The sequence below is a fragment of the Corvus kubaryi genome, unplaced genomic scaffold (genome assembly GCF_017639235.1).
Source record: "Corvus kubaryi isolate FWS band 111438036 unplaced genomic scaffold, C.kubaryi_AGA036_p1.0 37396, whole genome shotgun sequence".
Taxonomy (NCBI): Eukaryota; Metazoa; Chordata; class Aves; order Passeriformes; family Corvidae; genus Corvus; species Corvus kubaryi.
In genome coordinates, this window is record NW_024581135.1 from 11361723 (window position 1) to 11375542 (window position 13820).

A 13820-nucleotide genomic window follows, 5' to 3' on the forward strand; every position below is an offset into this window, starting at 1 on the left:
CACACTAATGACCAGTTAAAGTAATTGTGCGAGGAGAGACTGGGACACAATTTCTGTACCCCTAGACTGCACCATATTATTTAATGCTTAGGAGAGTGTTCTTGAATCCAGGCAGTTTGGATAGCTAAGTACAGACCTATGAAGAATGCTGCTTGCTGTTTCCTAGACAGCAGTGTGGGTGAAATAAAACTGATTTGTAAGAATAAATAAATAAAGGTCATAAAGGATCCTTGATGATAATGAAAGGATGTGGTGAACTGTTTGTTCTCAGACACCAAGGCGAAATCAAATTAGTCATTTGTTTACAAGCGTGGCACATCTTTCTGAACTGCTGGATAATATTTTCTTTCTTTTTTCAGACACATATCAGTGTTAGCTGAAACAATAAAGAAGGGAATTCATGATGCAGACTCTGAAGCCAGGATAGAGGCAAGAAAGTAAGTGGAAGCTGTTGTTGGTGTCTCTTCTTCCTCCCCTTCTTTTTCCCTGTTTTGTGAGTCAGTACTGTTGTATGGTGTCATAGGTTGAGACAAAAATCCAGACGAGATACATTCTCCTAACTTCTCCGTTGGTGGAAAAAAGAGGGGCCAAGGGCTGACCATTCTCTACAGTTTCCTGAGGAGGGGAAACAGAGAGGGAGGTGCTGATCCTTTCTTCCTGCGATCCAGTGGTAGACATATGGGAATGCTTTAAAACTCTGTCAGGGAAGTTCTGACTGGATGTCAGGAAGCATTTCTCTACCAAGAGGGTGGTCAAACACCAGAACAGGATTCCTGGAAAGGTGGTCAATGCCCTGAACCTGTCAGTGTTTCAGGGGAATTTGAACAATGGCCTTAACAACAGGCTTTGACTTGTGATCAGCTCCGGATTGGTCAGGCAGCTGGACTAGATGTTCCTTGCAGGTCCTATCCAGCTGAAAGAGTCTGTTCTATTGTTATTTGCTACTCTTGAAATAAAAGTCCTTGTGCTAGTACACTGCTAAATGGTATCCTAAATTAAGGCAGTATTTTATGACATTGAAATTTTTTTTGTGTTTATCTATAAGAAATTTTAATATTTGCAGTTGATTTTATTCTGTTGAAAGTCTTATGCATTTCCATTAATATGATCATACTTATGGTAGTATGCTGGTATACCAGGATCATGCTCTTCTGAACAGAACACTACAGGAACATTTTTCTGCAGAAAGAGAATGATGTAAAACATGAAAACAATGAACAATAAATTTTATTAATCTAAATGCTGTGTTATAAGCAGTGGTGTTTCACAGTAGGACTGCTTAAATCCTTTTGAAAGGCAGCATGTCCATCACTGAAAATTACAGTAGTCACTGAGACTTCACAGCAGGTGACTTGTTAAGCTGAATAGACAGCAAGGAGAATGGCATGGGACTTCAGAGAGCATGCTTAATTCTCTCTTCCCATGTTTATTAAATAGCAGTGTGGCTGATTATGAGACAGAAATTTGTTTTCTTCTTGTGATGTGAGAATGCATGTGGCTTCTCTGAGGACTGGCTGTCACACACAAACAGCTCTTGACTCATTTGAGCTAATGATCTTGCTCTTAAACTGCCCATTAGTTGCCCCCTGAAAAGTACTGAGAGTCTTCATCTCCTTTGTGCTGAGAGTGAATGGTGTTTAGCCATCAGCCAGGAGGTTTGGACCGTAGAGGAATTCTTCCCTCATCTTAAAATACTCTTTTATTTTCAACATGGCACTGATTTGAAGTCCATGTGAGCATCTCTTTCCCTTTCCTTGTTTCTTTCCAAAAAGACAGTCACAAGCCTCAGCTCAGTACAGAGGCTTGTCTCTAACAAGCAGCTCTCCAAGAATGCTGCAAACTTAAGGAAGAAAACAGCAGCTGGTGCTTTCCTGAATCAGGCCCATGCATTCTGCCTTTGGCATGTTTTTGAAGTAGCTACTGCACACCCCGTCCCAAACTAGTGTCAGTCTGGTGGGCCTGCAGTCTCCTGTCTACAGTAGACAGCTGGAGGGATGAGGGTTTCTTCCCTAATAAAGCTTTGTTAGCTACTTGTGCTTTTACAATAAATGCACCAAATCGTTCTTTCATTTGGTTTGTCTTTTTGCGCAGCTGTTTGAGCAATACAATGGTTGAAGAAGTGGTTTGTCTTAAATGGTGCAGGGCAGTAGGTGGCTGAAATGACTGGTCTGACAAGCCCACTAATGGTGATAGTGAGAAGGGCTCTGGCTGTGCCTTTGTGCCACAGCCCCCTAAAATACGACAAGGGCGTGTTCACAGTGCTGTGCCTTGTTTCCAGGTGCTACTGGGGTTTCCACAGTCACTTCAGCCGAGAGGCAGAGCATTTGTACCACACCTTGGAGTCTTCCTACCAGAAGGCCCTGCAGTCGCATTTGAAGAACTCTGACAGCATCGTGTCCTTGCCACAGTCAGATCGCTCCTCCTCCAGCTCCCAGGAGAGTCTCAAGTAAGGCTTTCTGTGTCACTACCTCTCCATTTGCACAACTGCTGACAGACAGCCCCATTGAATTGAAGGGGGCCATCACACTGCTTTGTCTCATCTGGTCATTACTTGGACTCTACACTTGGTTACTCCAAAATATATATATGTTTTGGTTTTTTTACCTAACACTGCATGAAAATAAATGCCAGCAAAACCCTGTACTGGCTTTAAAATACAATCGTTATCTTGACTCCATGAATAATTTTCTAGGAAGCTATTTGTGCTCAGCAGATACTGTTAGTTGTGCTTTTCAGGTGCTTAAAACAGTGCTTAGATTGAAGTTCTGCGTTTAGCATTAATCCTAGAGGTGTAAGTCTGTCTCTTTCCAGACAAAAGAAAAAAAATGACTAAATTAAACTTGAGTTGTAAGTGCAAAGTCAATATGTAACTCTTCTGCTGAATGTATGTATTTTAGCTACTCTCAGATACGCAGTCAACTTAGACTCCAAATGTCTGTGATTTATGTGTAAGACCTATATGAAAAATATCCATAACTTACTGGTATAACTTTTTAAATCCACAAAAAGTGTTCTTAAAAATCTCTTTTTGCACAAATAATGAAAATACTAATTTATTTCTTAATACTTTTATAAATAATTTCATGGTGGTGCTGTATTTATTCTTAAACAACAAGCTTTGGTAGTTTATTCCTGCATATAAATAATTTCCTATTAACTTAATTGTGTACTGAGGGAACAGAATTGTACTGCTCTTGATGACTGTGGAATATAACTTTTGTTCTAATAAATGTTTGTTTTGACTTCCAGCCGTCCACTGTCTGCCAAAAGAAGTCCTACTGGAAGTACAACATCTAGAGGTGAGAACAGGAGCTGAAAAATGTGCTCAGGTGTTGCCAAGGAAGTGTGGCATCGTGATATGCAAAAACCAACTTTGATCACAGTTTACTGCTCCCTAAAATGGCAGCTCAGGATGTAGAAATTTTAATTACTTTTGGGTTTTACACCGTATTCTGTGCATCAGCTGCTGATAAAATAATGCTTTTAAAAGAAGTTAGTAAATCAGTAATTTCTTACACCTGAAGGGAAGCAAAAAAAGCCTTGAAAATTGTTGCCAAGGTATGTTTAGGTTTGTAATAGTTTGAATAAACTGCTGCTGATGCTAAGACATGCAGCTACATAGTCTAATAGTGCCTTCAGTTTTACAGTTTTTTGTTATTTATACTCCGTGGTTTCATCATTTACTGGAGGTGTCTGCACGCAAGTCCTACAGTGTTAAATTCCATCTCATTGCTAATCTGGTTTTTTTTGTCAGATGGAATATTTAGCTTTTCTGTCCTAAGTAAATGCATACAATAATCTAAATAATACATTTTAATATAGAATGTAACAAACAAAACTTTATTAGTAGAAGATAAGCTGCCTTTTACACCTGACCAAGGTTGGGTTCTGGCTGGTTTGTCTGTAACTACAACCTGTTGAGACCTTTGATTCAAGGACATGTTGCTGTGTAACCTACTTGACTGTGCACACAAATGCATGTTTGCTTGCAGCCGAGTAGCCAAGCTTCATGCTTAAGAGGGTGAGCATCAACAAGTGATGGGAACAACGATCCTCATGAGAAGATGAGGTGTTGGGAAGGAAGTTATTAGAACCTGGACTGAAGGACCTGCAGGTCTGTTTTGACCAGCAAATCTCACAAGCCAGTGATGGCTACTGTGGTTGAACTTTCCCATCTAGATTCTGTTAGAAATTTCTTTTTACTGGCCTGACAGCCTTTTTGGTCTTATCATTTGGGCTTGTGTCTGATAAAGTTCTTAGAAGTAGCATCAGGGCAACATTGATGAAATATCTTTGCAGGCAGTGTGGGGAAGCCCACATTGCCCTGATAAAGCATTCTTAGTTGAGGTATTTCAGTGCCAGCAGTGAGTGTTAAAAATAGTACTTTAAACTGCTTGTCAGGCTCTTTGAAGCACACAGCTCAAAAAATTAATCTTCTTTATTCTGGATCTCCCACTCCCATCTGCAGCATCTACAGTAAGTACAAAATCTGTGTCAACACCAGGATCTCTGCAGCGATCCCGCAGTGACGTCGATGTGAATGCAGCAGCTAGTGCCAAGTCAAAAGTGACGTCTTCTGGAGCATCCACCCCCTTCAGTTCTGCTGCAGCCTTGCCCCCAGGGTCATACGCATCACTAGGTAAATCTACATGTTCTACTCTTGCAGTTAGAGTTCTTTAGTAGCAGAAAGTGCCTCCCAGTTTTATTGGAATAATATACTCTGCCTACAAGAATGTACCTCTGAGATAGTTACCAGCTCTCCAGGATCGGTGTGTGATCTCTTGCCCTTTGGGATTAAGGAAAAAAAATACAACAGAACTGACTTGAAGCAACATTTTTGAATTGTGTAATAATCTGCGTCTCACTCGTCTTTCTGGGGAAGAGCAGAACATACTGTGGTTCTGGGACGTTGCTGAGGACAATGCTACTCAATTCCTTTTGACATGTTTCCCTGTCTCTCTTCCTTCTTTTCCTTCCCTCCTTTCCTGAAACTGGTTTTCCATTAAGTGTTTTATGCTTTGAATAGTACATCTTAGTTGAGTTTGCTCCCTTTCTGTTTCACAAAAGAGAAAGATACAGAAGCAAAAAGGTGGTTGGCTTTGCCATGTCACCAGGCAGGATATAACTATCTGTTCCTTATGCTGACTCTTTGGATTATAGCCACATGTCACATTATTCCCTCAGAGCATTGTATGTCACCTTCAGATGTCTCAGGGTTTCTTAAAACAGACTTTGCATTGCATCTTTCTCTCCTGGAGTTGCCATCAAAGGAGTCACAGAGGAGGAAATGCAAGACAGTGATTGACACCGTATTTGCTGAGCTTCATCTTGGTTGTGAGCAGAGCTGATCATCTGAGCTCATTTCTCATTCTGCTGGTTTCACACTAATCTAATTCCAGACTTGTTATCGATTTACCCTTACGACAGGGAAGAAACTCAAGGGTCTGTGGTCTTGATTTAATCTGTGCATATGGTCTTCACTGAGTCACTTGAGGAGTTTCTTCTTCTTAATGTAGGGCATTTGCTCTTTAATGTGTTAAAATGTAAGTGGTGAATTACGTAGGGATGGTTTTTATGGATTCCTTTTTTGGACAGGTTTCTTTCATATCTGAAATATTTTACCTTGACTTAGATATGTTGGTTGTATTCAGTGCAGAAGTTGAATTCTTATCCTGATTTAAATTGTTCATACTTGGTTCAAGATGTAGGTACATTGCAGTGGAAGTGTAATTATGGAATGTGAAGTTGATAGTGGGCTTACAGATGCAGCCACTTTTGAGTTGTGCTGCACTCTGGCTTCAGTGGCTAAACTGGCTTCAAACAGTCTTATGTCACAAGGAAGAATGAAGAGGGAGGAAGTATCTACTGAAAACTTACTTGGTCCTTGAAGCTGAGAGACTGGATCCAGTGTCAGTCGTGTTCTTAAGCCAGGCTGTAGGAAAAAAGCAGCAAATTTGTGCTCAGTGATGCAAACATGGCTGCTTCTGAAGGATCCTGCTTCCTTTTTAGCTAGTAGGGACATTTATCACCTGCACGTTCCCGTGAGAGAAGTGGTGAGGCAAACAACGAAAATGGAGTTGGGCAAAGGTTGGTTGTTGCAGGAGAGAAATCCTGCAAGTGTTTTCTTCTGATACATCAAGGTTTGATTTGCTGCTTGGTCAAACTTCTTTCATTTCTTTAATTGTATTAATTTTTTTTGCATATTTATGTAGCTAATATATAGTGCCCACTTCTGTTGATGTTACTGATTTTTCCCTATTAACCCTTTCCTTATTTTTCTTTAATTTGCCTAAAGATGGTACTACCAGTAAAACCGAGGGTAAGCAGTCTCTCTGTGTAACTGAGGTGTGTCCACAGTCGTACTACCCTACCTGGTCTCTGTTCTCAAAGTGTTACCTGGTTCTCATCCATGTTCACTGGTGACCTGCATGAAGTGTTGCATGGTTGTCCTGCTCATTTTGATGCCATGGGGTATTCTTCACTTTCTCTTTGAGCTCCTCCCTGCTAATAACCATTAGTCTGCTTTTATGACTCTGGTCACTAAGTTGTTATGTGGGTTTTCTTTATTTAAAGCACTGCTTCTGGTTGAAGGTGACCCATGTACAGACTAAAAAAAACCCCAACAATAACCAAAAAACTCCCAAACAACGCAAGGCTTGTGATTTCTTTTCTCCTTGATGTGTAAAGGTTTTCTGTGTTTTTCCATCCAAAGCTCAGGCCACAACTGCCAAATGCTTTCGGGAAGAGACTGGGCAGTGAGAGAATTGAATGAGATGATCACATGGCAGAAAAATGAGGACAGTAAACAATGATCTCTAGGGAAGGAATATTCAGTCAACCTCTTTAAACCTGAGCTCTCTCTTTTTGTTGTTAACTGTCTGAGTGAGAAGGCTTACACCAAAGACAGTTGGAGGGAAGACTTTTTTTACTACAACACTGAGCCTACTAGTTTGGGAAGGATCCCAGTCTGTTTTTCTGGCTCATTGTCAAAACTTGTTCTTTATTTCTTATTTCTTCAGCAAAAAAAAGATCACTGGGAAGTCACTTTTTCTGAGGTAGACAGGAGTTGAAAACAAGAATGTTTTCTACACGGAATGAAGATACCACGCTCTCCAGCAAAGCCTTTTTTTTCCCAGTGCAAGTCTCTTTTCAAGGGATCTATTACTGTCCTGTGGGACTGTGCTCGTATCTTTGATAGCTGCTTGTATTTGGCTGTGGTGGTCTGAGAAGTGCCACTGTGCTGTTGTGACATCTGTGTTATTTTCCTTACTATTAGTGATGCATTATTATTTAGGGGGAAAGGTCTCTACCATTTTTGGAAATGGTACTTAAGTGTTAAGAGATGAACTGACCTCTGCATCTTGAGAAGGAAGTATTTGTGCTTTGTGATCTGTCAGTGATAAGGAGTATGAAGTTGGCCTGAAACCTGTATTTCTGAATCAGTACTGAGTTAGATGAAAATTCCAAGTTATTGTAATAACAGAGCTTTTGTTTGTTTGTTTTAATGGTTGACCTTTTCTCTTCTTTCTTTCTTTCTTCTTAGTTCTCAAACCTATCTATTTTGGCCTACATTTGAAATGTTGAAGGTTTAGAGTTTTATATGAAATACCATATGCAGCTTTCAATCCTCTCCTTGGCTATAATAATGTTTGGAGAGGCCTGTTACAACAGCTGCCCTGTGGAATACCTCTATTTTTAGTTTATTAAATACTTTATTGTCATGATGCAAAAGGGTGGGTGTTTTATTTGGTTATTGTTTTCGATTCAGTTACATTAGGAGCAGATTGGATTTGGTAAAAATCTGTGATGAGAGCCAGCAAGTTGCTTGGGGCAGGGAAGATTAAGATGAACTTTCAGAAAGTGAGTTTGCTATCCCCTAAGTCTTAAATACCAAGTCTTATATCTTCTTTTTGCCATATGATTCTCTCTTTTTTGAGAAGGAAGATCAGGGAGAATTAAAACTACACAGTACACTATAGCCAGAGTACTTCAAGAATGAGTTTAATCACTGTTTCAAACTCTTCATCTTTGTTTTCCTTTGAGATAGGTCAGGGAAAAAAACCCTTTATTCAGGGTTCACTATGTCCTACACTGAATGATGAAGCTGAGTAAGGTCTTCTGCCAACTCTGTGATCTTGCAGGTTGAGTCAGGAACTACAGGGAAGACAAAACTTTGTATTCTTGACATCAGTGTAAAAATTAAGAGGGTGGGGGAAGAGAAAAACATCCTCTTGCTCTGGAAACAGAAGGAAACAGAACATAGAGCAGAAACGTCATCTACGCTTTTGCCCCTGTGGTTTGTTTTGGTTTTTTGCAGGTCACCAGTAAGTAATTTAAGAGAAAATTCCTGTGTCTTTTTGTGTGGTTCAGCTTGACATTAAATCTGCAGTCTGGTTCCCATCATGGCTTTCTGTATCTACATTGTAAAATTCTGCTCATTCCCCTCAGCTTGGAGCCAGCATTGTGTGGACTTGGCAGTTCCCATCTGCTTTGCCCTTGGCTCTCCTCAGTGGTTTGGTTTGGAGTCAGGCAGCTCAAACAAAGGAGCAAGATGGAGTAGGTGATGCCAGTGGCAAGAATGCCAACTAAGAGCTGAGTATCAGCCCTTTGGTTTTAAGTGTGACATCCCAGTTGGCAAATGCTGTTGAAATGCACTTCCTTATGGAAGGGTAGGTGAGTCTGTATGCCAGTGAGGTTTGTGCAGGTCTTCATGCAGTGCACAGGTGTGCCTTGATTGCCCAGACCCTTCATGTATGGGGATCTCTTGAACTGCATTAAGGGCTTTATGCACAGAAAGCTCAAAAGAGAGAAACCTTTATAGTCTTGATGTTCACAGCTAGTGCTAGGGAGGTGGCACTTGTGCCATGTTTGTTATACCTAATTAGAGGGAAACCTTAGAAAAGTTTCTGATTATTTTATCATGAAATGGCTTTTCAAGGAATATTTAAAAAGGGTGCATAATGCTGACTTTCAGTCAAGAAGAATGGTTCAAAGCATTTCTGCTACCTTTTTTCAAAGCAAGCATAAAGTCAAGCCCTTCAGACAAGCCTTTCTCCAAAGGGGCGAGCACAAATGCTAGTTTGACCTGAAACTGGCAGGTTTAAAACAAAATCAGCAGTTTGCAGTCATTGGCACAATTTTTAATATTCACCAGAAAGGCAATAAAATGGGGTTTGTTACAGTTTTCCGATGACTTAGGCTCAGGTGGACACCTTGAGTGCATTATCAAAGGCTTTGGGAGCAACACAAGTTTAAAGAAATCGCCATTCCTGTTTTCTTCTCTGCCTTAAAGCTCTCCCCTGTCCTTAAGGGCAAGACTTGATTCAAAGTGATGACTGACAGTGGAACCTTACATGGAACTGCTCAGGTAGTAGGTTTCTTACTCCTCTTGGTCCATCCCTTTGCAAGTGCTGAGTTGATTTGGCTGTGTTTGTTTGTGTAGGGCACAGTGGACTGTTGTTCACTGAACCCTCTGCCTTGGAGGGAGATCTTGTGTAAAACCCAGAGGCAACCACAGCCTGATGGTTTCCAGTAAGGATCAAGTGCTTCTCATGGAAAATCATGGTGCAGAGTCAGGTCTTTCTAACATTGGAGAAGTGCTAGATATGCATGGAAGCCATTCTGATGGTAGTTATAAAAAGTTTTTTAAAGATTATCTATAAAGCATGTTTTTAATTGATCACTGTGTGTCTTCCATGTCCATTTGTCAATTAGCAGTGGTACAGCTAGGGCTAGAGGCTCTTTCAGGAATGTTTTTCTCCAAATGGGATGAAAACCCCAGTGCTGGGTAACCTAAATGCATTAACCTGGTTCCTGGAGAGACCATCATCGTCCCAGTGCATCCATGTATAACTTTTGTGGTTGTAGGTGTCCCTATTCACAGCATGGAACTGATTAAACTGAGTTGTGGAGCTGTTATATAATGTTTCTAGACTCTTTGAAAACCATTTTCTTCAGTGTAATAACACAGAGTGTCATAAAGCCTATGACTGTTCTGAGTGCTGGGGGTGGGGATGCTGCAGTATCCACCCAGAGAGCTCAGAACAACCTGCCAGGTGAAGCCTCTTGTAAAGCCAAATGTTATCATAGAATCTTCCTTTGTTGTTCCTTTTCTAAAAAAAAATCCCAAAACAACCTTTCTAGGTTTAGGCATTTGTTAGACATTTCAGGGTTGATTCTGAACCATTGTTGTGAAAATGACAATAACTTTAAAAAATACAACTAAAACCTCCTAAAAAATCCAGAAGTGGTTTCTTAATACAAAGCATTTATGTGGAGTCTTTGAAAGTCTTTTCTGTACCAACAGCAATGTGTCACATGTCATATTTAGATCAAGGGCTTTTTTATGGAAATACTTTTATGGTTTTTGGAAACTAGTTGGGGCAGTCTTTATCTGTTCATTTGCTGTGCTGTTGTTGTTAGGATGCAGTAATGCTTTTAGAAGCAGCAGAAAAATAATAGTTATGAAATATGGATTGCTACATCTGTAGTTTGAGCTAGATATGGAGACAAACCCACTTGAAAACAAAGAAGTTTTGGGAGGGGAGGTGTTTGCTTGAATTTAATAACAGCAAAAAAGTCTAAATAACTTCCTTGATATGCTGTTTCCAGTTCTGCTTGAAATTAGTTTTTCTGTCTGGGTTAGAGTGATAGAGATAAAGCCACACACATAGTCCTATGTGCAAATAACTCTTGGATGTGAGTGCAGACTCTTGTTTGCAAACAAAATTCCTGGGGGAATGTAGAAGACACGTTTTGGCTGTATGGATTAGCTACTATATATGCATGCTGTACTTGGTATAATATATATTAAAAATCCATTTGCACAATGCAAATCCAGTGCAGTGTTAGTTCAAATGCTCGTCAGCATTTTTAAAAGGATGAGAAAACCAGTGTCAGTTTTGGGACTCTGAACAGCTTCTCCTCTCACATTGTTCTCTCTGACACCCAACAGGCCTAAATCAGTGTGCAGATGTACCAGTCCAAAAGGAAGCAGAATTTTGTTCCTGGTCATTCATTCATTCATTCAGAAACTGCTGAAGTTGGTAGGAATCTGTCCACCAGCCCTCAGGGGTTTCAAAATAGGGCTGAGTTCTCAGTTTCCAATCTTGCTGATAATCACATGTCAATTAAGTTTGATGTGTTAGTTCAGTTTTATTTTTTTAAAGCCTCTAGAATTGGTTTCAGAAGCTAATCTCAGTTTCACTTTATATATTCTTTTAGGCTTTGTATTTCTTAAGGTGGAAGAGTGACACATGCCAGTTTTCCCTTTCTTAGTCACCTACTGATGAAGATGCAAGAAAAAATAAAAAAAGCTTTTTGTAGATGCAGAAAAATTCAGGAAATTCTGAGGATCTTAAGGGGCCTTTGTGTAAGAGGAGTAGACATCAGTCCCTTCTCACCCATTTGTGGCCCACACACATCACTAAATGTGTCTTCCAGTACTGCCTGTTACTGTGTGTAGTGTTGAATTTCAGTTTGATTTCCCCCTAGCACTGCCTGCAATGCCAAGGCCTCCCATTGGCCTTCTGGAAGGATGTAAAGGAATTGCATTACTGGTTTCCAAGACTGGTCAGGTTTAACTACTTGTCCTACTATGATGCCCTCCTGATAGAAGTGAAGGGAAGCCTTGAGGCTTGTGAGAGGAGAGCAATGTCTGTCTGCCTCCTTCCCCATGCCCGCCTGCCTTGGAGCCAGCCTGTGTCAGGCTTTGGGTCCATTCCTTGTTAGCAAGTGGCAGAGTGGCTCTGCTCATCTGTGTGTAGCTGTGCCAGGCTTGCGTGGGGTGGGATCAGGCTGGCAGAGAGCTCTAGAGCTGCCTCTGGTGGTGCATCAGGCTGACCCTTTGTAAGGGGCAAGAATGCCCTAGAGGAGAGGAATCTGCAGCCTTGCTCGTGGTAAAGGAGACATCAGCAGCCAGTTTTATGGCTGTTGGACCCACTTGGGTGTGCTCAGAGCTTGTTCAGCTGAGCCAGTGGCTAAAAAGCTTTGTGTTTTCCCAGTTTTATGTTGATGGTTCCTTCTGTGTCTTGTCTATAAACAATCGTTTGAAGGTACATACCTGTACTTTGCCTACTGAGCTGTTTTAAAACTAGGTGCTGGTGGAGGGTTTGAAGTAGAACTGTCTTGTAGGCTTTTCCCCTTGCAAACAAATTTACCCTTTTTTCTCAAAGTTAGGCATCTCCTTGTCACTGTGTCTAGCAGAAGCTTGCAGAACATGTTATGAATATTTTGAGAGCTCAGAGAAGGAACGCAGCTCCCAATCACTCCATCTGGGCTACTTGCCATTGTCTTGTCCTGCGTGTGTGCCTTCTGTGAAGTGGGTTTTTTTGGGTCAGAAGTGTGTGTCTCCCTGTTCATATTTCTCTGTATGCTTATGGAGGAGACAGGGGGGAGGAGATGAGTATCTGTAACCAGTGGGTGCAGTTGTCTAGACTCTTCTCTTACCTGTGGTGGGTTTTTTCCCTTCGTTATTGTGCCTGAAACTTGAAGTCATCCTCTGAATGCAGGATAGCACTGGCATGGGTCCTGAGAAAAAAACTTCAGATTTGGCTAAGAACTGACGTGTTGAAAAGTGTTGGTGGAGGCTTTCTTTGTGTTACTCTTAATTACCATTTCTTTCCCGTTAACTAGAGACAGATAATTGAAGCTTAGCACTGGAAAGAACATTCTGTAGGAAACAGCCCTGCCCCGGGAAGGTGATGAACCGATGACCCCGTAAGCTTTCCTAGCTCAAATTTCTGTGGCTTTTTCATGAGGAAAGGACAGAACAAGGACCAAGAACACTTTGAGACTTTATATCCATTCTCTGCTTAAATAAAGAGAAGGCAAACAGAATCTGTTTTCCTCTTCACTGATTGTGTTAAATAGGGCTCTCCATTACAAGTAAAGTTACACTGATCTCTGGATAAATGTGAGGGATCTGTAAACAGCAGGAAAAATTCAATGAGCCTGAAATAAAAGTGTGATCAGACTACGTTGACAGACTGTCACAGGAGTGCATGCCAGCCTGTGCAGGTGGAGCAGGAGGATATAAAGCACCAGACAGCTAGCTGGAAATCCCAGCGATGGAATTTGGGAGAGCATCTGTTACACCTGTCTCTGAAAGGGTGATCACCTTGTCAGAAAGTAATAATTTGATACAGGAAGCTGCATTTAGGAGAGCTGAAATTTTTTGTTGTTGATCCTCTGTAAAGAAGCTACTATAGAACAAGGAGCAAAGGCTATAGAGAGGTAATATTTTTAAATTAAACTGGCTGATAGCGTTACAGAAAGCAAAGAAGTTTTTGGACTCATGGACCGTGGCTGTTTCTACTCCCTCCCCTGCATCTCAGCCAGCCTCATGAAAGGTGTTGCCTCTCCCAGTAAATTTCTTTTGTACACTGGGTAATTGTGTGTATAGTGTGTTAGATGCTGCTGCTGCCTTTGTAAGAAACTTGTTAACAGTCTTTTTGTCTTTGCATTCCTGCAGGTCGGATTCGTACCAGGAGACAGAGCTCTGGCAGTGCCACAAGCGTCACCTCAACCCCTGCTGATACTCGAGGCCGCAGCCGGGCTAAAGTAGTTTCCCAGTCCCAGCGTAAGAACTGCTTTATTCCTGGGGGAGCAGAACAAAGAGTTATTAATATGTTTCTCTTGAATTACAGTAGCATCAGCAGAGAATTGGGCTCACTTTGGACACGTAATAAAACGGATCCCCACCTAGCCAGTGTGTGCTCCTGCTGAGAAACAGGGCCCCAAATCTGAGTGCTTAGTTGCTGCCTTTTTTTACCAGTCGTGCAGCAGAATTTCATGTCGCTGTGATGTGTAGCTCTAAATAA

General features: G+C 41.2%; 1 protein-coding gene across 40 annotated transcripts in view; it reads left to right on the forward strand.

Moving 5' to 3' along the window:
• Positions 1-13820, forward strand: part of CLASP1 (cytoplasmic linker associated protein 1) — a 161106-nt gene that overhangs the window by 76550 nt on the left and 70736 nt on the right. For 28 of the 40 annotated variants that reach the window (XM_042041449.1, XM_042041451.1, XM_042041463.1 and 25 more), the window contains 6 exons: positions 360-437; positions 2279-2446; positions 3250-3299; positions 4469-4639; positions 6296-6319; positions 13472-13579. In XM_042041449.1, the coding sequence (XP_041897383.1) occupies positions 360-437; positions 2279-2446; positions 3250-3299; positions 4469-4639; positions 6296-6319; positions 13472-13579 (599 nt within the window). The remainder of the gene's footprint in view (positions 1-359; positions 438-2278; positions 2447-3249; positions 3300-4468; positions 4640-6295; positions 6320-13471; positions 13580-13820) is intronic. The other 12 variants (XM_042041455.1, XM_042041462.1, XM_042041484.1 and 9 more) reach the window with 2 other exon arrangements.